The sequence below is a fragment of the Muscardinus avellanarius genome (genome assembly GCF_963383645.1).
Source record: "Muscardinus avellanarius genome assembly, chromosome: 3".
Taxonomy (NCBI): domain Eukaryota; kingdom Metazoa; phylum Chordata; class Mammalia; order Rodentia; family Gliridae; genus Muscardinus; species Muscardinus avellanarius.
The window spans coordinates 107,196,190-107,222,934 of record NC_137788.1 but is presented as its reverse complement, the minus strand read 5'-3'; the positions used below and the strand labels follow the sequence as shown (position 1 = coordinate 107,222,934).

Below are 26,745 nucleotides of genomic sequence, written 5' to 3'. Positions count from 1 at the left end.
GAGCCAGGCAGATCTGCTTTGACATAGAAGTCCAAGGTGTCAGTCACTTCCAAATGCTCCATCAAGTCTCACCCTGGCCGTGTCTCTTTTCTCAAAATACCCTACGTCCCATGTGCTTCTAGAGAATACCCTACGTTAATTCCTGCCCATTCATATTTTTTTCTTTACCTAATTTGACTTATTGCTTTATAACTTTCTGCAAAGTAGTCAGTATTATAATTAAGTGATTTATTTTGCCTGTCTTGTTTTTTTTTTTTTTAAACATGGCCCACTGCCCGTAGCTACCAATGGCAGATCCCACTCACTCTGACTACAAATCCCCAGCTCACTCCATCACATCAAACTCTCCACTACCCAGTCCCTGCAGTCAAGAAGCTGACAATTAACTTAAACCAGCTTCAGACTGTTATTCAGACTCACTGAACAATGTCTTACAGTTTCTTTTTCATGTTTTTTGTTTGTTTGTTTTTTTGGTGGTACTGGGGTTCCCTGAAGCCCTTCTACCTCTGGGCTACACTCCCAGACCTATTTTATGCTTTTTTTTTTTTTTTTTTGGAAACAGGGTCTCTTAAGCCAGCATGGCTGGCTTCGAACCTGCGTGATCCTCCTGTCTCTGCCTCCCAAGTGCGGATATTACAAGCGTGCACCACCACGCCCGGCTTGTCTTAGGATTTCTAAAGCACAGTACCAAATGCAGGCTCTGTTTGCAGGTATCTGGCCTCAGAAGTTTGGATTAGGTTTCACTAGCCATGCATGCGATTCCTCATGCGAAATCATCATCCTTATTTAGAATACTGACCACTTGGCATAAAGTTACAAACCAAATTAGATAGGAAAAATAGAATCATGAATGGGCAGAAATTAACTTACTACATTCTCTAGAAACACGTGAGACCTAGGGTTATTTTAAGAAAACACAAAAACTCAGGGTAGAGCTAGATGGAACTTTAAGAAGTTACTATCTTGGGTTTCTGTATCAAAGCATAGCTACCTTGCTCCATAACTGAGCACATCAGCTTCATTTCTCAAGACGATGAGCCAGTTTCTTGGTAACTCCAGCTCTCCTTTAGCGTTGGCACAGTAGACACTTCCATGACGCCAGTCATTTGCTAAATTAGTGAACCAGCACTGGTCCCTCTCCCAGCCGTTCAGCAAGCCTGGCTTGGGACAGGAGGGTTGGCTGGATATCAGCCCACCTGCCCATCATATGGTGCCTTTTTACAAGGCGTAACATTGCTGAAGTCTGTGCAATTTGTATACCAGTTCTTTTATCCAGCACATATTTTAACTGGTCATTTACCATGTATAAATCATGAAGTTAATTCCAGTCTTCTATCTGCTTTTGGTCTAATAAAAAACAAGAGAAAGAGAAGGAAATAGCATACATATTACTGTATCATGGCAAAGTTTTAACAGGTACCAGGAGTGCACAGAGCAGTGCCTAGATCTTTCTCAAGTTTTGAGGGAAAAGTGTTAAGAAAATGAACAATTTCCAGGTGTTAAGCTGAATGAATAGTTTTATGAAGTAAGGAAGGAGAGGAATTCTAGTCAAAAGACTCAGCTCACCCAAAATCAGGCAGACAGAACCAGGCATAGTATGAACAGGAAATGCCAAATAGTGGGCATCCCTGTTGTGCAAGGAAGGAGAGTGAATGGAGTAGCCAGGGAGAAGGCTTGGCAGGCGGGTCAAGGCCAGGCCATAAGAAGACCTGCTAAGGAGGCCTGGAGAACACTGAAGAATTCTGAACAGGAAGGTGTAGGTATTAGAAATAGAGTGCAGGAAGAATTTCTAGCATTTAAGTTATGTATTGAACTCATTAGCTACTTTAACAGCAATGCATGTTAATTGTAGAAAAATTTGGAAAATACAGACAAAGCCTAGCTCATGTGGTAAGTAGATACTTCAGTGGTGTCTGCGGAATATCCCACCCCTTTTATAAAATAGAAATTCTATACGTTTTATGTCATATTCTTTCCACATATTATGATGTTAGCATTTTCCCAAATCCATATTCAGTGATAATAGAAAGCATGTTTCTATTCAATGATGTACTTAACCACTCCCCCTTTTGCTAAATTTAGACTGTTTACCAATAGTTATGACCCTGATTGTTTCCTTATGAAAAATGTCATAAAATGGAATAGCTGGGTCAAAGTATATAAATCTCTCTAAAGCTCTCCGCACATATCGTCAAAATGCACTGGAGACAACATGTGCCAGTTCACATTCCTTCTAGCGGTTCCAGTTTAGCCACACCTTCCTCAACACTGTACTGGCAATCCTATTCAATTTGATAAGCAACAGTTGTAAGGCCGGACATTTAATCCTATTTTTATTGGCGATGTTTTGTGAGTATGGAATCCATTAAAGCGAAATGATTATGTAATTTTGTTTTCAGACTCTGCAATAATCGCAGGGACTCTCTACTATCGAAATTCAGGATGAAGAATATTTGCTTTAAGTTATTTCAAAACTGATTTTCGGTCCTGGAGAGGGCTAATACCAAAAGATCAAGCCATCCCTTGAGGCCTGCACGAGCTTAGAGCCTTTGTCCAGAGAAGGACAGCTACGCAGTAAAGGCTCAACCGTGGGAGAGGCCTCAAGGGACATTTTGCAGGCCCGTGGCGGTGGGGGCAGGGAGTCAGGGAAGGGATGCTGGAGGGAGCTCCTCCAGGTGGCTCCTCCATTTCCATTTCTAACCTCTTGTAACTTTCTTGTGCCAATGTTTCTGAGTGGCATGTCTCAAAACCATCTGGAGAGTTTGTTAAAAGTTCTGATTTAGCCAGGTGTGGTGGCACACACTTGTAATCCCAGTATCTGGGAGGCTGAGAACGGGGGAATCACGTTTCGAGGACAGCCTCAGCTACTACTAAGTGAGGCCCTTTGCAAGTCAGTGAGACCTTGTTTCAAAATAAAGAATAATAAATAAGGCTGAGGGTGTAGCTCGAATGTAGAATGCCCCTGGGTTCTATCCCCAGTACTGAAAAAAGTGCCAATTTCAGCCCCTTACCCCAGTAATGGGAAGCAGGAGTGTCTTTAGGAGAGCCCAAGGATGCATGTTCTGAAAAAGCACATGGACCCATTTGAGCCCTCAGAGAAAAGCAGCCTCCCTTTGTCCACAGGCTGCTCAAAGGGCCAGAAAAAGGACTACCCTCCCTGCCACAAACTCTCCACGTACACCCCTCTCCCCCTTGCCTCCACCCAGAAGTAGCCAGAAGGTTGTCCTGCTTTGCTCACCCCCTACTTATCCAGGCGGGCACTGCCTGCCCACTGCCCACAGGGACCTGCCACCTTTGTCTTGCAGCCTCTGGACACAGCAGAACACTCCTGATAAGCACACAGGCCTCTGGTGCCAGGAGGCATTCACAGCCACTCAGAGCTGGCGAGGAAGGTCCAGGGCGGCAGCTCTGAACTTTATATTCAAGGATTTTTTTTGTTTTTTTGTTTGTTTTTTGGTGGTAGTGGGGTTCCTGGCAACCCTTCTACTTCCAGGCTACACCCCCAGATCTATTTTATATTTTTATTTGGAAACAGGGTCTCTTAAGCCAGCATGGCTGGCTTCGAACCAACACCATCCTCCTGTCTCCACCTCCCAAGCGCGGGGATTACAAGGGTGCACCACCACACCCAGCTATATTCAAAGGTTTTGAGATTTGCCATAGGCTACTGGGAAGTCTAAGAAAGTCAGGCTTTTTGTTATGTATGAATAATCACCAAAAATAACTAAAATACACAAATTCATAAGGAGATTTTTATGTACCCGATCATGTTGCTTATCTACTTAAAACCCTAAGTTCTCCCCATTACTCTCAAGATAAAATCCAAATTTCTTTAGTATGATTTTTTTGTGTTGTTTGTTTGTTTGTTTTTTGTGGACCTGGGGATGGAACCCAGGGGCATTCTACCTCTGAGCTAATAGGGCACCCCATGCCCTATTTTTTATTCTTTATTTTGAAACGGGATCTTACTAAGTTGCGAAGGACCTCACTAAGTAGCTGAGGCTGTCTGCAAACCGAGATCCTCCAGTCTCAGCCTCCCAAATGCTGGGATTACAAGCATGCGCCACCACGCCCGGCTGTAGTATGTTATTCAAGCCCTTAGAGACAGCTGTTGGTTGCCTCCCTCCAGCATCTGTTTCATCTCCACTCCACACCCCATCCCCATCCCCATCCCAACCACTTTCCAGTCTCCTAAATAGATCATCTCTGGCCTCACACCACCTCCTCACAGCACCTCACCTCAGTCACAGCTACACTATTGGACCTGCGGGACTCACCTTCAAGGCAACACATGCAGGCTCACTCAGTGAGGACGAGGCCCCTGTGGGCCAGGGCACCCCACTCATCAGCAAAGTCTGTTGCCATGAGTGGCCCGTGTACCTTGGGGTCATTTTCCCCATCAACTGAGAGCTCGTTGCCAGCTGCCTGCCACTTTTGTCTCTGAATCTCCAGTACTGGGAGTGCAGTGGGTGCTCTGTAAAAGTCTGTGTAAACGACCATTCAACTATGAGCCAAGTTAATACATAACTAAGAATGGCTTAACAACTGGAGGTAAAAAGAATATAGCCAAGATGTCACCACCAAGGTAGTCCAACTAGAGAACAAGTCTCTGTGTAAGAGTGAATGGATGCTGTAGCGCACCCTGGTTGGCTGGGATTTGATCCAGGCCAACCAGGAAGTCCAAGTGTGGGTGACTCATAACAGGAGGGAATCCAAGGACTGGTAAAATTTGCAATTAGGCAGTGCGAACCGTGCTACATAACCGCCATGTGTCTGAATTCAGTCCGTAATTATTTACTAAGCATCTACTGTGTTTTAAGCTTGGGATTCAGATGAATTAAAAGTGTTAGATAAAAGCAAATGCCTTTGTGTGGTCTAGTTTTTAACTGCATCAGAAAAGATGATGGATACATTATGTTTATTGGGAATGGGGCTCAGGAGAAAAGGGAGACACAGGTGGAAAACGAAAAGAAAGTTACTAAAGTAAGTAGAATGCTTGGTGGAGGCAAAACAGAGAAGGTAAATTTTAGTTCACAATCTGAAGGAGAAGAAGGGACTGTGTGTTCATGTGGGGAAGACCCCAAGCTGGGGAAATAATGTGTGCAAAGGCTAGAACCACACTTGTGCACACCAAGAAGGATCTGCATCTGAAAAGCAGCAGTAGGAAAGGAAAGCGACTGGAGATGTGGTTGAGCCACAGAAGAGCTGATTCGATGGCATCGAAAGCCCTGGCGAGAAGCCTGAGCCAGCGGCGGGAATGCTGGGCTCAGTGTCTGCGCAGAAGGGATTCAGAGCCTAGGGAAGGGTCTAGGATGATGGCCCAGCTCATGACTCATAGGAAAGCAGTTCAGAGAATAGTCAATTCTAGAAGTTAGAAAGGAGATAATCAAACTATTAGTCAGTTCTAGAATTTAGGAGAAGCAAACATTTCATTGGTTAGAGAAGCAGATTCTAGAATCATGGTGCTATATGTAAAGATCAATACCACTATTTTAACACCTCGTCTCTGGGCAAATACATTCATCCTGGACTCCCAGGAAAAACGTATTTAGCACAGGGTCTATCATGGAGCATATACAAAATAATGTATGCCATACTAGAATATTAGTAGGTTACTGGGTACTGAATCAGAGAATAATGACATCAAGCATCTGGCAAGAAGATTAGTATCACTGTGTTTCTAATAGGATTAGCTCAAAAACTGGGGTGAACATCAGGCTCTGGGGAGGCCATCTGTGGGTGAGCTGGAGGGAATGGGGAAAGCAGACCAAGGGGATGGAGTTGGGCCAATGACATTCTCACCGTCAATCTGAAACCTTGGTATGGCTTATCTTGAACTTACTTAGGGTGAACCATTGTGCTGAATGCCAGAGACTTCCCAGTTTTATCACCATTAGGAAAGTACCAAGTCCCTGAACACACCCCTCGTCCTACAGGAAACTGCGGCATACATGTGCTCATAAAGGGTATCCCAGAAGTCAGTCATGAGGCAGATCCCGCATGTATCAAAGACATCAGGGGAGGACCGAAAAACAAAGAACAAGTCCTCTTTATGGGCGTATTAAGTTTAGATGAAAAATTTAGTGGCAACAACATGCTGGAAAAACACCATCTATAATCAATATGGAGAACCCAGCAACTGCTTGCTACTTGTAGAGAAAGGCAGTACTTAAGAGAAAGAGAAATTGGGACTGGCACACTAAACACTTTCTTTACCTAGCAGAACAAAGGTAGAAATTCCACCCTCAAGCTGTTCTCTGCAGTGAATAGCTTGGTTATTCTGATGATGATGATGATGATGGTGGTGATGATGATGATGATGATGATGATAATGATGATAATAATAATAATGATGATGTAATACAGATGTACATAACTGAGAGTTAATAAGGAATGCCAGTTACACTGGTAACTTGGGTGGATTAAAGGCCACAAAAGAAACCAGGTACGAAGAGCAGTGGTTCTCCAATCTTGAGTACATCAAAATCACTGAAGGAGTGGTTAAAGTCTGCTGCGCCCCACCCCTGGAGTTTGGGATTCAGCACTTCTGGGTTGGAGCCCAGAATTTGCATTTCTAACAAGTTACCAGGTGATTCTGAAGCAGTTTGTCTGGGAAACACATCTTGGTAATCACTGATTAATTTTTTAAAAAAATCTGTTCATTTCCAGGCTGATAGCCAGATTAACCCATAGAATGGATTAACCCATTGGTGAGTCCTCATGATTCAACCACTGTCTGGAAGCCCCACCGCTGAATCCTAACACATTGAGAACATGAGCTGTTGGGGAATTCCAGATCCAAACCCTAATAGTATCCAAACCAAATGGCAAATGATACCTCCAGCCCTCCAGTGTTGGGGGCAGGGGTTCAGGGACCAGCTACATTTGGACATCTCAGTGACAGCTGGGCATCAGGCACTGGTCTCAGCCTGAAGGCAGATTTTAAGGAGAAATAGCCTACAAGATGGCGGTGATGTCAGTCTGGGTAGCTTCCAAGATGGAAGTTGAGAGACAGAGACAGATGGAGCTATCAGAACTGGGGGTCCGAGTCTCAGGTCCCCGATAGAAGCAGCTTAGGCATTTGAGGCACTAGATAGGGGAAAACTGGTAAGAGTAGCAAGAATATTTAAATACAAAAACATAGGCTAAAACGCTTCAATCCTTGCTGCTAGGCTGAATATTGGGTTTGAAGACTGGGAAGGGACAGGATCACAAGATGAGAATTTAGTTGCTCCAACTAAGGAATGAAAATTCCCAATGTAGACAGGCATGGTAGTGCACTCTTGTAATCCCAGTACTTGGGAGGCTGAGACAGGAGGATCACAGGTTTGAGGCCAGCCTTGGTTATTTAGTGAAACACTCTACAAAGTAGTGAGGTCCTATTTCAAAATAAAAAATAAAAATAGGACTGAAGGTGTAGAAAGCCCCTGAGTCAACCCCTAGTACGGCATAATAAATAAATAAATAAGTCCCACCTCTACCAATTACTATCTGTGTGTTTGCCAGGCCTCTATGGCTTCTGATCTAATAAACTAGAGTGATGAGAGTATCCACCTGGAAGACCAGGTGAGGGTTCAATAAGTTAAAGTAAAGTGCTTCAAACTGTCCTTGTCTAGTACAAGCTGTGTAGCCATTTTTGTGTTACTTAGTCTGAGAATCCACGACTACTTAATCCACCCCCAGAGCTTTGCCACTGCAGCCGTGAATGTGAAAAATACCTGCCTTCAAGCCAAGCAACAAGTGGCTCTAGATTCCATATTGATATTTACTTCATGAGTGATTAGACTCTGTCTGCATATGTGCACATTTCTGTGAAGGGATTTCAGAAGGTGACGCAGTGAAGAACTTGACCCTCCAAGCTGGTGCAGGAGACAGACTCTGTACACGAATCCAATCAAGAGAGAACTAAATCCTTGGGAAACAGGAAAAAGTGGTGGGTTGTTCAGAGGAAGGAACTTGGTCCCGGCCGCTGCAGACCAAGGGTGGCTTCCGAAAGGCAAGAGCAGCTGGGGACCCACGGAAATGAACTCGACACAGAAGACAAAGGGTAGATTGCTCTATACGGATCCAGGCATAGAAACACATATACTGATCTCAGTGCACATGTCTATAGATAGATCTCAATATATAAATACATATAGATCTATGTATGTGTATAGAGATCTATATATCAATAGTGACATGTATAATAATGTTATATATATACATCAATATATATAGTAAATATATAGATAGCTCTCTCTGTATGTGTATGTAATATATAGCCATGGTAATAGAATCATGCATTGCTAATTATTATCTAAACCCTTCATATCTAAAGCTCTTTGTATGCTATTTTTTCATATTTTATTATAGCATTTTTATATGCCTTTATACATTTTGCAGGTATACACTGGTCCTTAATAAGCAGGAAGCTTTGCTTTTTTTTCCCTCCCTTAAAGGGTAAGCCTAACAAATGTTTCCAAAATAGCAGAGTGCCTTTTGACGTGTAGTACATACACTAGATGTTCCAAATACACGTCTCCCTCGGGAGATTCATTACATTTCAAATTATGCACGTCTGTTAAAGCATAGATCTGTTCTACCTTCCATGTATTTGTTATTGCTGCTTCTGAAACTTCCTTATAGCCCCAAAGAGGTCTTAATCCCTGTCAAACGTTATTATGTTACCAACTTTTATGTAGTCTTGAAAGGAGTTGTTTATTTAGTTTCAGTGACTCCTTGTTACTGCCAAATATTATTTCATTTCAGCGCAGATGTAAGGGGTCCAATGACTGGAATTGTTTTACAGCCTTGACATTGCCGAGAGATGGATACCAGTTTAATTATGGACAGCTGAAAATGATCTAGGAGTCACCTGCTATGGGTATTTATCATCATTACAGACTTCTCGCCAGGCTGTAGTCTGAACACTTTCATATCGTTCCATGTGCGTTAACAGACAGCCTGATCTATATGGAACCTGTGTCTCTGTCACCTTTGAATTTATGTATGGACAGTGTAATATTGCTTGATTATTTTCTTTTCCTCCACTCTGAGTGAGAAAACACGCTTCCATCACTTGTGGTTTTTCTTCACTCTTTTTTCTATTTCTGTCTGTTACCTTCTCTCACAGCTGCCCTGATCCTTCCAGCTGCTTTTCCAATTAGGCCTCATTGGAAATTATTCATTATTTAAAGAATGTGATTTGGATAGACTAGACACATAAAGGATCAAGCAGTGCAATGACTAAAATACAGTTGGCACTTAATAAATGCATAAGGAATGAAGAAGGGGAGAGAGAAGGGAGAGTCAGAGAGGAGGCCATCAAAGTGTGAACGCGCTCCCCAGATTCCTCCTTCCTCCCTTTTGGAAGAAATTAAGAGTAGAATGATTTTTACTGCTAACTTCCTCTGCATTTTATAGTGCACTGCAACAAAATACATTTTTCACCTTCTCTTTTTAAGCTCCGCCTTTCTATAAATGGATTTTGATTTGTCCCCATCAGGTTAGACAAAGAATCGGAGAGCAGAGCATCCAGGCTACCACCAGCTGGTGATAAACCAGGTCACTGTCTCATTTGCCACAATGCTCCTCAGTCCTTTCCTCTTCTCTCCTGCCCTCAGCCATAAGGCTTTCAAGAATTCCAATTCTGTCCTGAATGTCCGGGTAACAGTAAGAGCTAACTTCAGTAAGGCCCGACCATGCAGGCCATCTCATTTGATTCTTAATACCATCTTAGGAGATCAGCACCTTTCACATGCTTTTTCTGTAGATCTTTCTGTTCTCAACAAGGGACAATTTTGCCCCCCAGGGAACATTTGGTACTGTCCAAATATATATATTTTTAGCTTCCATTGTAATCATGATCATACATCATAATGAAGTCCAGAGTGACAGAGACATACGTGTACGTAATACTCGGTGAGCACTCCACCAGTTCCCTTTCCTTCAGCCTCCCGTGGCAAGGCATTGAGATTGGCATTGATACATTTGTGTATGTATCTCAAGTCCATTGAAGCATTTCCTTCATTGAGTCTCAGCTGGGCCAGTATTAGGGATGCAATAAATATCTTGGAAGGCATAGGAAAACCTCCAATAGCAAATAATTACCTGGACAAAACATCAATAGCAGCCCTGCGGAGAAGACTCTCTGTATATAACATCACTCTAAGTGAGATAGGCCAGCCTCAGAAAGTCAAGGGTAGAATGTGTTTGTTTTTTTTTTTTTTTTCGTTGTAGAAGCTAGAGAGAAAATAGTAAGCAAAGGCACTTTAGATAATCGAGGAGAAAGAGCAGTAAAATAGTAGAAGGGGTTTAGGGGAGGCAGGTGGAGAGGGGCAAAAGGAGGGTTGAGGGAGGAAACGGTTCACATGTTATGTCCACCCATGAGAGTATCACTAACAATCTCATTCATCTGTATGGGGAGGGGTGGGGTAGCGGGATGGGATTTGAAGGGAAACACACCAAACCTGTGTGCACGGATGTTTGTATCACTTTGAACCTCATTATGATCTCTAAATACAATGTACCATTAAAGGCAAGTTTTAAAATTCTGAAATTTAAAGAGGCTAAAGAATCCGTCCAAAGCTACCTGGTGATGTCCAGGGAGACTGGGAACAGATGCAGATGCACCTTTGCATTGCACTGTGCATCGTTTAACGTCCTCAGCAACTGTCTCGTCAAATTCCCAATGAAAAGCGTTTCATGGAAGGAATTTTCAAATAAGAACATTTTTCAATTATTTGCTTCTCCTATCTTTCCATAAAGTGAGCAGAATCAGAAAACACCTACGGGAAGCAGCCTTTCACTCTAATCACTGGCAATTTTGTACATGCACACACACACACACACACACACACACACACACACACACACAATGGGGCAACAGTTTCTCTACTTTTAGATGTTATTAGCAGAAATAAGACACAAAAGATAGGCGTGGTGGCATACACTTGTAATCCCAGCATTCGGAAGGCTGAGACTGGAAGATCGCAGTTCGTGGCCAGACTCGGCTACTTAGTGAGGCCCTCTGCAACTCAGTGAGACCCAGTTTCAAAATAAAAAATAAAAAAATAGGGCTGGGGATGTAGCTCAGAGGTCGAATGCCCCTGGGTTCCATCCCCACATGCCCCCCAAAAAAGAGATAAAAGATAAAATCAGAATGCATAAGCAAATAGTCATGCTAACTAAAAACGAATGTTGCAGATGGAACATAGAGTCACACAGTTAATGATGATGAGATAAATTGGACATATTTCATTTGATGAATATTTAATGATAAACATTATACCTTGTTCTGAAGATTGATAGAAATGCTAGTCATCAATATCATTTTAAAGTGCCAGTAGAAAGTTAGTCTTCTCTTTTTATTAAATCTTCAGTTGGCATAAATATCAGTTACTGACAGTGATTTTTAGATTCGGGGCATTTTTAGTAATCCTAATCATCCCGTAGGCAGCTGTGCACAGGAACACGTATATTTTGTGCTCACATATATGTGTAGATATGTGCAAACCTACACACAATAATCACACACGACGTGCCTCCACGTGCTTGCACAGGCAGGTCCCAGATCTTACTCCACAAAGCAGGGCTTCCTTAGCCTCTGCCCCAGGAGAGGCTGCCTCGGCCTCCCACCCACCCACTGGCCTACATTTGCTCCTGCCATCCATGCTCCATCCAGAGCCTGTCTCTGGGGTATCACAGCAGCTCCAGGCAATGAAATGAATCAACCCCTCTACCGTCCCTCTTTCTAGAGATAATCATTACCAACCAATTCTTGTGTATCCTTCCATAATTTCCTATTTGTGTTTAAATATATATATATATACATATATGTATATATATGTATGTACGTATGTGTGTGTGTATATATATGTATATATGTATATATATGTATATATGCGTGTGAGCCAGGCATGATGGTGTACACTTGTAATTCCAGCATTTGGGAGGCTGAGACAGAAGAATTGAGATCGAGGTTCATAGACAGCCTCAGCTACTTAGTGAGGTCCTTTGCAACTCAGTGAGACTCTGTTTCAAAATAAAGAATAAAAAATAGGACTGGGGGTATAGCTCAGAGGTCGAATGCCCCTGGGTTCTATCCCCAGTAATGTAAAAAATATATACGTGTGTGTGTGTGTGTGTGTGTGTGTGTGTCCCTTAAATGTTGTATTTTGGGGGAGTATTGGTACTGGGGATTGAACCTAGGGGCATTCTACCTCCAGGCTATATACCCTAACCCCTGCCTTTTATTTTGAAACATGAATTTGTTAAGTTGCTGAGGTTGGCCAGGGTGGAGGGACATTTTCCCTTCACAGTGCTTCCTTCTGTACCACTGAGACATTTACTATGATGAAAAATGATAATACTCTTCCTTTATTGAACCAATCATATGTTAAAAAATGAGTCACACAAAAAGTACAATACCCTTTCTTCCCCTAAAATAGATATCGGAGAGCCCGTTTGTAGAGCTCTGTGCTAGTCTGGACTGAATCAGCTCTAGGTAATGAAGTCTGCCCCTCTTAATTGAGATCTTTACTTATCCAAACAAACTGAATTGTGCTTTTGAATTATTACAGTTACTGCAACAAACCATGGATCTCCAAGGAAGGCTCTGAAACCAAAACATTATTTTAGGGGAATTGGTTGGTGGCTGTTGGAAGCTTCCAGAGGGAACGGCTCCCCACCCAAGATGACTGCTCTTCTATCACCCTCCCTCTCTGCCTCACACAGCCACACTTTGCCCTCTCTTCCACCATTACATTTGCAAAGCCTGTTCTAGGCAAGAGAAATGCAGATTCAGAATCTTTGCATGTCATGAGAACTTGCCTGGAATTAAATGTGCAGCAAGTTGAACAATACTTCAAGCTTCTGCAATGCTTATTTAGAAATCTACCAGGGAAAACAGCCAGAAAACCTCATGGGAGTCCATTTCATCCACCCACTCACCACCTATCCATCTATCCTTCCATCCTTACACCCATTCATTCATCTACCAATCCATTATGCATACATGTGTCCATCATTCACCCATCTCCCACTCATCCATCCATCCATCCATCCATCCATTCACCCATCCACCAATCCATCCATCCATCCATCCATCCATCCACTCATTTATTCATACATGCATTCATCCATTCCCCATCCATCCCCCATCTATCCATCCACCTACTCATTTATCCATCTACCCATCCACCATTTTTGCATCATCCACCCATCCCTCATCCATTCACCTCTCATCCATTCAGCCATGTACTCACCTATCCAGCATTCATCCATCCACCCCCATCTATCCATCTACCCATTCATCATCCATCCATCTGTTATCCATCCATCCATCTATCCATCATGCATCCATTTGTCTGGTTTTCATGGGATTGTGTGGAGGACTTCTAAGTTCCAGGCAGGCAGACGCTTGTGCTCACTAATGTGGACAGGTACTACAGTGAAAAGCAATGGTTAAGAGGGAGGAAGAGCACTAATTCTGTGTGTTGGCCTGATCAGGCAAGGAAAGAATTTGGCTCCTTTGTTTTATTTGTACTGGATTGAATCTTTAAATGGTAAATATAATGTAAGTCTTTGAGCTATATCATATTTTTAGTGTGTTCAGAATCACAAACTTTCTAACAGAAAAGAGCAACTACACCCCCAAAGCAAATATCTTCACACAATAAACATGTCTTTCTGCCTCAATCACACTCTTTGAGACTGAACAAACAGAACAACTTTGATCACTAGGGTTGGAACCCCTCCTGTCCTAGCGAACCCCTCTGCCTGGAGCCCTGACCTGCAGAGAGCTGGGGACCCGTGGGCCTCATCCAGCAACAGTGTTCTCCCTCTTAATGAATCTCATTTTCCCATAAACCTCATGTTTTTCTGAGTTTCTGACTCATGCCCAGCACACATACTTGATATTTTGGCCTGATGAGTACTCAAGCTTTAACCCACTTAGGACTGTTCTTCTGCCTAGTTCTGCAAGCTTAACTTTTTGTCTAATTTCTCCCCATCCACTGCCAGCTCCCACTGACATTTTCTCCCATCCCTTCCTTCTCTCAATGCCTATGGCCCTTGTTAGCTTGCCTTCTACACACATACACACACACACACACACACACACACACACACACACACACGCAAGAATATACACACATATTGACCACAGATATGTGGACAAATAGCCTTTGTAATGGTGGCAGGGTGAAGAATTGATTTTTTATTTAAATTAATACAAGTAAGGAAAGGGATGGGTGTTGTTTTTTTGGTACTGGAGATGGAACCTAGGGGCATTCTACCTCCAAGCAACACCCTGGCCCTATTATTTTAATATTCTTTATTTTGAAACAGGGTCTCACTGAGCTGCAAAGTGCCTCACTAAGTAGCTGAGGCAGGCTTCGAACCTGCGCAATCCTCCTGTCTCAGCCTCCCAAATGCTGGGATTACAAGCGTGCGCCACCACACCTGGCTCCTCTCGTTCAGTTCTTAATGCCCTTAAAAACCTCCTGCACACAAAGGTCCTCTGAGAATTTGCCTTTCATCCAAAACCCAACTACTGGCTGTAGACTGGGTGAAATTATGAATTATAGGCTATTAGATTAAAGCACTTTTAACAGAAGTTAACTTGAAAACATCTTCCTCTGTTCGCCTCTCTGGAGATGACCCACATACCATGAATGTCTTGGATTTTGAGTTTAAGTTAGATTTTCATTTTTACTAATTATCCCAAGGACTCACAGTAGCATTCAAAAGTGGCATTTGTGGAAGGCAAGTCTCTCTGGAGCAGCCCCGGGGAGGACAGGAGCCCCTGGGCTCTGCCCTGGCTGGTGGTGCGATGTGCCGGCTCAGACTGTGCCTGGACCTGTGTGGCACTGAGTCTACCTCCACATGGGCTCCCTGCACTCACTCTGTGACACAGGTGCCCCGTACCAGTGACAATTCCCTCAGCCGTCTCTCCAGATAAAAAAAGGACAGCCCTTTGAAGCTGTATCCGATTTTTGTTTGGATCCAGAACTCTACACACAGTTTTAGACAATTATCCTTTAAGGCCTGCAAAATACTCATCTGTGGGGACATTCTGTGTGCCTTGAGAACATTTTTCCATGGTAGAGTAACATTCAGAGACTCTTGAAGTCTAGAAGGCATCTCTGGAAATGTCCCATCCATCACCTGACTTCCTGCAGGCTTCAGTCAACCCCCCCTCCCTGGCACAGGAACATCTGGTTCTTACAGATTATCAGAAAAAAGAAGAAAAAAAGACTCCATGTGTACTCTGCTGTTGGGTAACCCATTCCACCGCTGATTTTCCTTCAATGCTGTCATTATTTTGTGGTACAGGGAATCACTACACTCGAGGCTGCTGTGAGCTTTAAAAACCTGCTTTTGAATATTTGGGGTCAGATATCACAAAGCAGCCTGATTGTCGGCACACCCTAGCTGTACTGAAAAGATCCACCTCAAGCCATGCATTGACATCTACTGTTGGGCTGCACCCAGGGCAGAGCCTTCATCTTATGATACGCTTCTGACCTGTGGTCCCCTTAGGATTCCCTTCCATCTTGGATCTGGTCAGCATTAAACGGTGAGGTTTCACAGGTGTGCCGTCAGTCTCTCTGCTCCCAGCAGTCATAGCGATCATGTCCCTTTCCAGAAATCCCTTTAGCAGCAGCAGACTGCCATAAAATGCAGAGGATCCTGCTTCCCAAAAACCGTTCACTGAGACACACACAGAACCTTCCACATGTGGCTTGTTCCTTTGGCTTTTAGCAAAGGCGGCTTTAAAGAAACTTTAAGACAAAAAAAAAAAAAAAAAAAAGAACCCCTTTAAAGAAACATTTTCCTCTGCTTTGCTGTTCTGCGATGCAACTTGGGAAACCCCGATGTGGTCTCTAAGAGGTCCAGTTACATTTTGGCACCTAATAATCCTCAGGGCCTTCTGCAGCTAGAAACCAAATACACACCTCTCTCTCCTTCAGCTATTTCCCTTGGCAAAGGAGAAAGTAGAAGGAACTGGACCAGCCATGTGAGCCCTGACTAAAAACTGGGGCAAACCTCAGACAAGACACCAGCCCAGGGATGCAGTGCGAGCGGTCATTGTCTGAGACCGCCGGCCAGAAATTGACACCATATGTGCCTGAGGAGTGATTGCTTCAAGGGGGTGAGGGGAGAAAAGCAACATAGCAACATGTCAGAACATTTTAGTAACACCTAATTCATCTCAAGGTTATAAATAAATATGATGCTCGCTTAAAAAACGAAAGCTGAAAAATACTGTAACTAGATTACTCCTATGACAGTCCTTCAGGCAGAGGTGAACTTTATTAGGGAGACAACACGAATAAAGAGAAACACATAACAACTTTTATAGTATATTTTACGTGATTTTATTTTTTTGCAGTAAATAAAGTGGTTATGGGGCTCCAAGGGAAAGGGCCCAGATGTTAGGGAGTTGTGTGAAATTTAGGGGAAACAAGTTGTAAAAAGTGCAGTCATAAAGCAGGCTGTCAGTGCCACACATCTGGACAATACAGCTGTATGTGCCTAGTGGCTGTCGTCACCCAAAGAAAACTCAATAACCTTATTTCACCCCAATTAGGCTGCATACCTACGGGATCAACATTAAGTTGTTGGGGGGGAACATTCATGTAGCCCCTTTGTGTCAAGCAGCTTTTTTATCTTTCACTTGAATTTGGTCACCAAGAAATAAAAGACTGCTAACATAGTCATTTCCACTATTATAAAACCCTCTTTAATGTATAATGTCCTAGTAAGTCAAAGTTTGACAGTTTGGACTACTAGCTATGCTGAACAACAAAAGACCTTCTGTACCATGCAAGTGGCCTGTCAGTCATCCCCAGATGGAACCTGGTCATCTTCCTTCTGCCCTTCCTTGGGAGTCTGCGTCTAAGGCCACTGTGTAAGTACACTCTGCCCTACTGGAAAATGCAGCTGATACTCAGACAACCTAAGCTACTGAGAGCAAAGAGTAAATGCTCCCTGGATTGGAGCATTTGGGGGCATGCATCTTTGCAGTTTTTTAAGATGAATTGTTCAAAACATAAAGAGTGTGCTTTCCTCTTTTCATCACTGACAGACCGTGCCAAAGGTTACAAAAATGTCACTTTTCCTAACACTTGTGTTTCTTCATAGGTGTTAGTGGCAGCAAAATCAATTATGGATAATGGAGAGAAATTACCCTTACCACTGATCGGGAAACTCTTAAAATTTCAACTTCTCCAAGTTAAACTTAAGGACCAACAGCGGCGGGAAAATGAAAAGAAGGTACTGTATGATGTGGCCATTTTAAAGGCGGGCGTGTGGTGCATAAATCAGAGCCGGTTCTCCAGGAGTTCTTCTCTTTCCTTAAGCTCGCATTAAGTGTTACCTACGGCAGGTAGCTTCAACCGCAGCTTCTCAGCCAAAGATCAAAGAAGAATTACAATGACTCCACTCAGCGTAAATCCTCCTACATATGAAAATGACAAAATTAAGGGCATGCACTCAAGATTGTCTTTATGGTAGTATATTTATACATCTGTAATAAGCAAGGGACCCAGGAAAGAGACAGGGAGTCAGAAGAAGGAAATATTAAAGTGGGGAAGGGACTCTTCAGGTCAGACTCTGTGCAAGTTAGTTTATGATATTCAGTAGGAGTGTATATTAAAATAGTAGGCACATCTGCACCTCAATAATAAAGCGACCATTTGAATAGCAATTCATCACTCCTGTTTTCATGTCGTACATCTGATTATTTTTTCATATGTGGGTTTTTCATTTAATTTGCCTGTAGAGATCAATAAAAAAAATTCACATTTGCATCAGAAAAAATATTTTAAATACTTTTAGCCAAGTGTTGCCAGGTTCAAGCCATTTGCTATGATCGTTACTTCACTTTTTTATATATACTTTATTTGCAAACAGGGTCTCACTAAGTTGCTGAGAGCCTCACTAAGTAGCTGAGGCTGGCTTTGAACCTGTGGGATCCTCCTGTCTCAGCCTCCCAAGCGCGGGGATTACAAGCGTGCACCACCACGCCCAGCTCATGATCGTTACTTTAAAAAAATTGCTTCTCTTATTTTCCAAATCACACGGAAAATTTTTTGGAACATCAAATGCTTCTGTGTAGTGTGTGTGTGTGTGTGTGTGTGTGTGTGTGTGTGTGTGTGTGTGCATGCAGGGACATGAATACACATGTGTGTAGGAATTGGATTTGTACATAAGTGGCTTCTTTGTTATTTTAAGGAGACGATGCAAAATCAACTAATGGAAGAAGAAACAAGTAAACATATCCAATATATTAACTTACCTTTGCAAGACTCCCAAATGTAGGGCGTCTATTGGAATTGTGTTCTGGACAGAATGAGTATAGAAAATAATAGTATTAATACCTCTTTGTATTAATGTTTGCAATGTTTGCAATGGCATTATGGTTTTCAAAGAAATTCCACATATAGTATCTTAATAGAGTGGCACATATTATTCACAGGAAATTCTTCTCTTATAGATACAGTTGATGATATAGTTTACATCCATTGAAGATGTTCCCATCATGCACAGGAGCTGTGTACCTGGAGCAATACTCAGGGAAATTGAGACCTGGAAAAGAAAAAAGAAAAAATTTGAAACTAGTATAGAAACACCTTGCCTGTTTAAATTCCAGTATCTTATAGGAGTCCAGATTATTAAAAAAAATAGGTTATGAGTGTTGCAAAAATACTAGCAGCTTCTGTGTGTTTTGTATTTTCCCACAGCACCTATAAATGGCATGTTAAAGAGTCTTTGTCACCTATTATAAATCAGTAATTGTTTATTATAGGAATAGTTTGTTGATTTGATTTACAGACTTTAAGTAAAAATAAGTAAATATCCTGGTAACTTAGAAACATTTTTTAAAGTGTACAATGATATAAAATATTCTCACACTATCATTTTTCTCTGTAATTCTTTGAATTGTGAACTATAATGATAATGCTATGAGATTATAAAGAGGTAGAAGAATCTTAACTAATTTATTGATATTTTAGTGTCCTAGGAAATTGGGGCATAAATGCTAAATGGCAAATAAAAATGTAAGAGAACAATTTGAGCAATGAGGAGCCAAAAATTACATAATCTAATTTAATATCTTCTTTATTTTTGGGGTTCCCAAAGCACCAGCCCCAAATCCCCTGAGTTAAAAGCATATGAGTAGGTGCTAAATAAATTGATGAAAACTGATTGGAAATAGAATATTCTCCAGAAAATGTAATTGGTAAAAGTGAGATGAAAGGAGTTGTTTGCAGAATGATGTAATCTGTGTTCATTTCAACAGCACTGCCCGAGGTCAGTTGGAACAATGGAGGTTAATGCCTGTCAGCCAGAAGTCGGGTAGAAAGAAAAATAAACAGGAAGTGCAAGTGTGTAGTAAAACCCACGCCATGCTGTGCATTAGACAATGAATAAAGAAAAGAAAAGAGGACGTTCCTCAGCCACGTTCTCTTCCCTGAGCCCCGATGAGATTTCTGCGGTTGCTCCACGGGGAATGACTGTATCTGCAGCTTCTCACTTTCAGCATAAAGTTTACAATAGCTGTTTTCTTTCAAATGCTAATTTCAATATACTGCTTGCATCTGTACAACGCAAAGCATGTTCTATATCTTCTGTCTTTAATTTTTTAATTTGAATTTTAAGGATGCTTTAAAAATACCCTCAGTAGTAATAACAGAAAACATTAGGCAAAAATGAGAGCCAAAGTATCTAGTATAATTAGGTTCTTATCCTTTTTCTCCAATGGAACAAATGTGATGTGCCATTACATATTCGATCCTGTTCCATCCAATAAATGTTTTCTTAAAAATAAATGATAAATAATACTTTCTCTGGCCAAATACAGGAAAAACATTACTTTAGACTCTAATTATGTTAATAACTTAAAACATTTTAGTCTGGGCTATGTTGAAAATTGCTTTGCTTTCTGCTTTAGGAGAAAGGTGGCTGGCTAATTAATATACAAAATACAAAAATGTTTTAAGAACAGTTTTAAAGCTTTTAGCATGTGAATTTCTGAGACACAAATTCTGATCTCTAATTGCAAATAAGTTGAATCTGTTTAAAAACACTTATTTGGAAACACCTTGTCAATAACTTCCAAATATATATATATATATAATATGGAGAAATATACTCTATTTCTATAAATATTTTTCAGCATTTCAGAACTTCTGAATCTATCTCTCCCCAAATGATTCCAAATTAGATTTTATTATACGTAAAATTTTATTATACAATTTTAATTAAGAGGGCATTTTGTTGAGAAATAACTTTTCCTTACATCACTCTTAACATGTATTTTTCATTTTTTAGTTTAGTATTGTTCTTAATTCATCAATCCAACAAACATTTTTTGAAACAAACATTTATAGAAACAATATACTAGGCACATGTATTCTCTTAATATTCCTTACGATTTGAAGATAAATTGCTTGGTTTCTGCTCTCAACCATACTTTAATGAATTTTTATTTTCACCAATATTTTTTCTTTTTTCCCTCCAACTTTTACGTTACATATTAAATATGAACACATACTTAAAAGCAAAACACTTCACTGTGAAACAAAATATTTCAATAATATGAACAATTTGCCTAAAAGAAAATATTTGATCATAAAAATAGATGGAAAACAGCTACAATACAAAAAAATTATTAGTTATTTAAATGACTGACCAAACTAGAGTTAGTTGCCTCTGAGTTAAGAGAAATCAGAACATTCACATAGGTATTACTACAAATTTGAATATATTATGTCTCTAATTTATGAATTCAAAAAAGCAGTCCATATTTCCTTTGATTTTGCATGTCTTTTATATAAAAGGACAGTTCTTCCTCTTTCTAGGTTAAGTACATAGTATGAATTGCCTTACATTCTTTTTTACTAAAATCCGTAACAATTTATTAAGACAAGAGAAGGAAGATATGAAGAACTATGGACAGATAGTACTTGGTAAACTTTTCTTAAAACAACTAAAAATTAAAAGTACCTGATAAGCCAGGCGTGGTGGCGCACGCTTGTGAACCCAGCATTCGGGAGGCGGAGGAGACCAGAGGATCGCGGTTCACGGACAACCTCAGCTACTTAGTGAGGCCCTCTGCAACTCAGTGAGACCCTGTTTCAAAAAAAAAAAAAAAAAAAAAAGACTAAAGAATAGAACTGAGGTAGAATGTCCTTGGGTTCCATCCCCAGTACCACACAGAAAAAGTACCTGATAATGGAATATAATGGAGCTACAAACAGCCCAGGGCCTCCTCCAGAAGAAAAACAAAGAGAAATTGGAGCGACTTGCACAGTTTCCAGCTCACTCCAGTCTAAACCCCAAAACACTGGAAGTCGGCCAATGCTATGCCACTTTGTGTGTGTGTTTTGTTTGAAAAGAAAGGCCATAGGGACATACCAGGAAATTACAGACTGGTTAGTTCTGATTCGGTTGTGGTTTAAATCTTCAGAAACTATTTTAAGAAATCAAACAGAGGAAGATCAGGAACTCAGTGTAGAGGGACCCGTGTGGTTTCAGGAAAGGGATAACTTGCCTCACTAACTGGATGGAATGCTTGAAGGCTGGGTTATCGACATGCAGATACTACCAGCATGAATGTTGGATCTAAGGAGCTTCGAAACCCAGCAATTCAGGGGGAAATAAAAGGCTCCCTGGCTGGTTTATGCGTAAAACAGAGTTGTGCTTTCCTGACAGGTTTGATTTTCATTAGTGAAAGCTTTTTATGGACTGATAGAAAACTTTAAAGAGACACAGATATTTAGAATAGAGTAGTATTTTCAAATAGTTGCCGTGGCCAGTAATAATTGTTTGCTACCACCGGCTGGCACTTTATTAAACTCTTGACACATGGTATATTGTTTAATCCTTTAAATGATTTGATGAGTTATGGAGAATCATTCCCAATATGCAGATGGGGAAACTGAGGGTATGAAAAGTGAAAGTATTCCCAAAGGTAAACAGCTACTCTCAGTGATGGAGCTGGAGTTCAAATCCAAACTTGTCAGACTCCGAAGGCTGAACTTTTCGTTATTGCACATACCTCTCCAAAGTGGGTTTCAAAATTCAAGACATGGCACTCTGGGTTCACAAACAGTACGGTGCTGCCTAGAGATGCTTCCTTATAGGACTGATGGCTTTGCCCAGTGATCTACTGACAGCCACCCGGTCCTGCTAACTACTTTGCTTACAACATCCTGAGGTTAAATGTGGGGATAGCTGTCAAGGACAGGAAAAAACTCACCATCAATGAAGGCCTTCGAGCTAAGGAGCTACCGATGCCCAAGGTGGACCCTAACTTAACATCTACCTGCCTTGCCTAGAAATAACCCAGTTCTGAGGGATCACTTTGAATGAAATTTTCTGAGATTATCCCAAGAATGCTTGTGCTTTTTTTCTGTTGTTCTGGATAGCGAGGTAGGATTGCATTGCCTGATCTGGTGCTAAGATCTCTCAGAGACGCACAGGGTCCTGCAGGAGGCACATACCAGACCAGCCCCCTTGCAACACCACCGTGCACAGGCATGGCCATGCTTTGATTCCTTGAACTAGCAAGTGCACCCTAAAGATGCTAAAGATGACAGTGAAGCACCTCAGAACATTGTGCAGGGGCTTAAAGATTGAATTGTTTACTACTAGAAACCAATAACTTTTGAAGCTTATATTCTTTACACAGCACATCTTTAGAGAAGCAAGTTCTTAATTAAACTTCATACATTATATTTTCTATGCAGTGGAGGTATGGAAAAGAGAAGGAGTGGGGTAAGGTAAAAGGTAATTTAAAAAAGTATAGAGAAGGAAAAACATACCATTCAGAATATCATAACCCTATTACAATCAATGTTAATATTTTAATGTTTCCTTTATTTCTATGGATTTATTTTTTACATAGTTATAATCATTATAAAATATTTTAATCCAGCTTTTTTTAGTTAAAATATATCATAATTTTTATCTATTCATACTCTCTACCTCTATCATTATTCGTTATGTGAGTTTCTTGATTACTGTAATTTTTTCAATAATTCATTTATTGTTGAACATTAAGCTATTCATATATATATAGAATAAATTATATACTCTGTCATATGGAATTTTTCATATTTTGAATAACTTCCTTAGCATAGATTTATAATAACAAATTACTTTGACCTAAAAAAAATAACCTTTTGCTTCCAAAGCAAGTTCTGTGATCACTATGATTGTTTAGACCCGGCCCCTAGTCAAATGAACTTGGAAATCATTGTGTGTTACATACAATCTTTGAGATTTAACAGCCCCAGTGGCTGATTAAAGATTAAAAATTTTTGTGAAAAGAAATCTGCTTAATATTGTTTAACCTGTCTCTCAATTTTATTTAACCCCATACATTTTCTCGCAGCCCACCTCTTGGGTTCTCACCATCTGAGGCCAGTAAACTAGGCTGTTTATGAGAAAGAGTGATATCTTGAAAGAGAACCAAAAGAGTGCTCAGAAAAGACCCCGGTTTTCACAAACCATAGTAATCGAGTTAGTTAGGATATCCATGAGCATGTTTTCTTATTTGTATGCTTTTTTTGAGTTTTTTAAGTGCAGTATAATCATATATCTTGATGGACGTTCAGGGTGACGGAGGCACACATGCACACAGCACTCACTGAGTTCTCCCCCGGTTCCCACCCCATTCGCTCTCCCCCCAACCTTCCCCGTGCCTGACCCTGTGATTGGCATTGATAACTTTGTGTATGTACATCATGTCCATCTAAGTATTTCCCTCTTTAAGTCTTCCTCCCTCTCCCATCTCAATAATAACATTGTAAGGACCTTAAATATGTAGATCAATCACTAACTATAAGAATAAGATGAGCTGGGCGTAGTGCCACATGCTTGCAATCCCAGTAATTGGGAGGCTGAGACAGGAGGATCACAAGGCTCATAACTGCCTCAGCTACTTACTGAGGCCTTCTGAAACTTAGTGAGGCCTTGTTTCAAAATAAAGAATGAAAAATAGGGATGGGAATATAGTTCAGAGGTAGAATGCTCCTCAGTTCCATCCCTAGTACCGCAATAAAAAAATTAATAAAATGAAGTTCAGCTTTTTACCATCATTTCCACTGACTTTTACCATTAGACCCCCCTTCATAGGGAAGACTAGAAAAATGAATATCTATTGATTGCATATGAATTTTGACATCAAGAAGTCATTTAGAAATAAAATATAATCTAAAATGTTTTGAAGTACCAAATAACTAGATTACCTTGTTACAGAGAAGGAGATTTTTTTTCCCTCCCTTTAAAAAGAAAACAACTTGGAATTAACGATTCTAGGTAGATGTCCCCTGATACTCGACTAAGCATATGGAATGCTAACCCTACTTTTAGTTATTGCCAGGACAAGCCCCCACATCTGCTATTTAGTTTGACTGGTTAAGAATGCCTGTGCCTCTCCAAAACCTTCTCACAGTAGGAGGTATCCAGATGCTTCTGTGCATAGTGCATTTTAAAGAAAATGTATTCAGTAATGAACTTGACTCTCCCTTCATATGCTGGGGAACATGTGTTTCCCAACATAGTAGAGAGGACTTTTGGCATACTCGACTCCAAAATTTTTGTCTTCGGTTGGCAGGGCCTTCCTTTGAGATTTTTATGTTGTGAGCAGATGACTGTAGGATGGAAGTATACATGCTATGTTATCCAGAAGCAAGAAAGGCCAGAGACGGAGGTTTTGTGGACAGACTGTAGTTTATGATTTAGACAGTCAGCCTGGAAAATAGTTGGCCTGATCTGGTTCACTCCCTTCCTACCTCTAATCTCAAGACATAGAACCAAAAGTGGGAGGGGCTCGTTCAGAATGAGAGAAAAAGGGAAGAAAGATAGGAGGCAATTTCCTCATAACTGTGGCTTGATAGGAAAGGTTTCACTTCTGGACCAAAATAGAATCATAGGGGTCAAGCAGTCAATCACTGTCCAGAGAGTGAGTGCAGAGAGACCTCCTGGGTCAGCTCAAATGAGGCTGAGAGGAGTGGTAACAGACCGGACATGGAAGAGGAGTAGGTAGACCACCACCTAGCTCAGCATGGGAAGAAAGAGGACTTGTTAGGGCAAGGAGCATAAATAATACTACCTGCATCCCCACCTGCACCTGGAGCCAAGGAGGACCCAGGAGTTTCCGTTCTCTTCCATACAGCTTTTGTGAGCTAGTGAATCCTTTCTCAACCTGGAAAATTCTTTACATAGAAAGACTTCTTGAAATTCTAATGATTGGAGACTCGTTACTGTACAAAGGAAATGCGAGACTCAAGTCACATAGAGAGAACGATGGAAATTATGTTTATAAAATGATGCATAAAATTAACTTGAAAGAATGCCTCAAATACCTTTACTTATTTTTTCTAGGTGACAGAACTATGGTGATTTGCATAATCTTTCATATTTCTTAAGATTTTCAATATTGACTACTATTCTTTTAATAAAAAATGATACTTAGCTGGGCGTGGTGGCGCACGCTTGTAATCCCTGTGCTTGGGAGGTGGAGACAGGAGGATCACGCAGGTTCGAAGCCAGCCGTGCTGGCTTAAGAGACCCTGTTTCCAAATAAAAAGTATTTTAAAAATAGGTCTGGGAGTGTAGCCCGGAGGTAGAAGGGCTTCCAGGAACCCAGTACCACCCCCAAAAAATGATACTTAAAGACATGAACCACAATTCATAAGGATAATTTTAAAATTTATTTTTGTGAGGGAGAGGGCGCAAAATATACTTTTTGTGAAGGTGAGGTAGGTAAACAGTGGCAATTAATGTTAATGAAAATTAACATTGTCAGTTCACATTATCAGTGTTAATGGGTATAGTTTAAAGATACTTTTCTCCTGTCTCCCAAGTTTGGCCTTGCTAAAGAATACAAAGGCAGAAAGAGAGTGGGAAAAGAGGACGGGGAGCAGAAATACCAGCTGAGGGAAGAGAGTCCTCTGGAGATACCAGAGGAGCCAGAGGGCGGACAGGTGTGCAAAGGCTGAGAGGGAGTACTGGAGGCGGGGGCCAAGGCCAGGGAGAAAGCCAGAAGAAGAGTTTAGCGTTTGGAATCAAACCAGCTTTTGTCTATCTACCATAGCGACTGGCTTAGGACAAAATGTGTGTCTTAATTTATATGCTGAGAATAAAAGTATCCATCTTATAGATTTTTATAAGGTTGAATTTCAAAGATGATGTCTATCTAGGCATGGTGACATATGCCTGTAATCTCAGTGCTTGGGAGGCTGAGACAGGAGGATCACCGGTTCAGTGATAGCCTCAGAAAGTAGTGAGACTCTCATTAACCTCGAGAGATTCTGTTTCAAAAATAAAAATAGAAATAGGGCTGGGATATAGCTCGGGGGTAAAATGCCCCTACACATACACACACACAGACACACACACACACACACACACACACACACACACACACACACGATGTCTAAAAGCATCTCTCATAGGCATGACTAGCTTTTGCCACTGGAGTTTATCGCTTACTCTGACTATTTAGTCATGATCAGCCCTCCTCTATCTCGGATCTCAGGAAAGCTCATAGGGGGAAATTTCTATGATACTCAGCAAGTATCTATGGAATAACAAGGTATATCAATGAGTGTATACCACAAATAGATGTTTATTCTTCTAGGTAAACCTTTGAACAATTGAATCTAACCTGGTTTCCTTTTACAGATCATAAAATTGCCTTGTGATTTTACTTAAAATTGCAATTGTGAAAGTTCCTGCTGAATG

The 26,745-nt window shown here is 41.0% G+C and overlaps 1 protein-coding gene across 1 annotated transcript in view; it reads left to right on the top strand.

Moving 5' to 3' along the window:
* SPAG17 (sperm associated antigen 17) overlaps nt 1-26,745 on the top strand; it is a gene marked incomplete at both ends in the record, with an annotated part of 222,114 nt that overhangs the window by 44,801 nt on the left and 150,568 nt on the right. Inside the window, one exon of the mRNA XM_080691512.1 lies at nt 17,131-17,262. Within this exon, the coding sequence (XP_080547638.1) occupies nt 17,131-17,262 (132 nt within the window). The remainder of the gene's footprint in view (nt 1-17,130; nt 17,263-26,745) is intronic.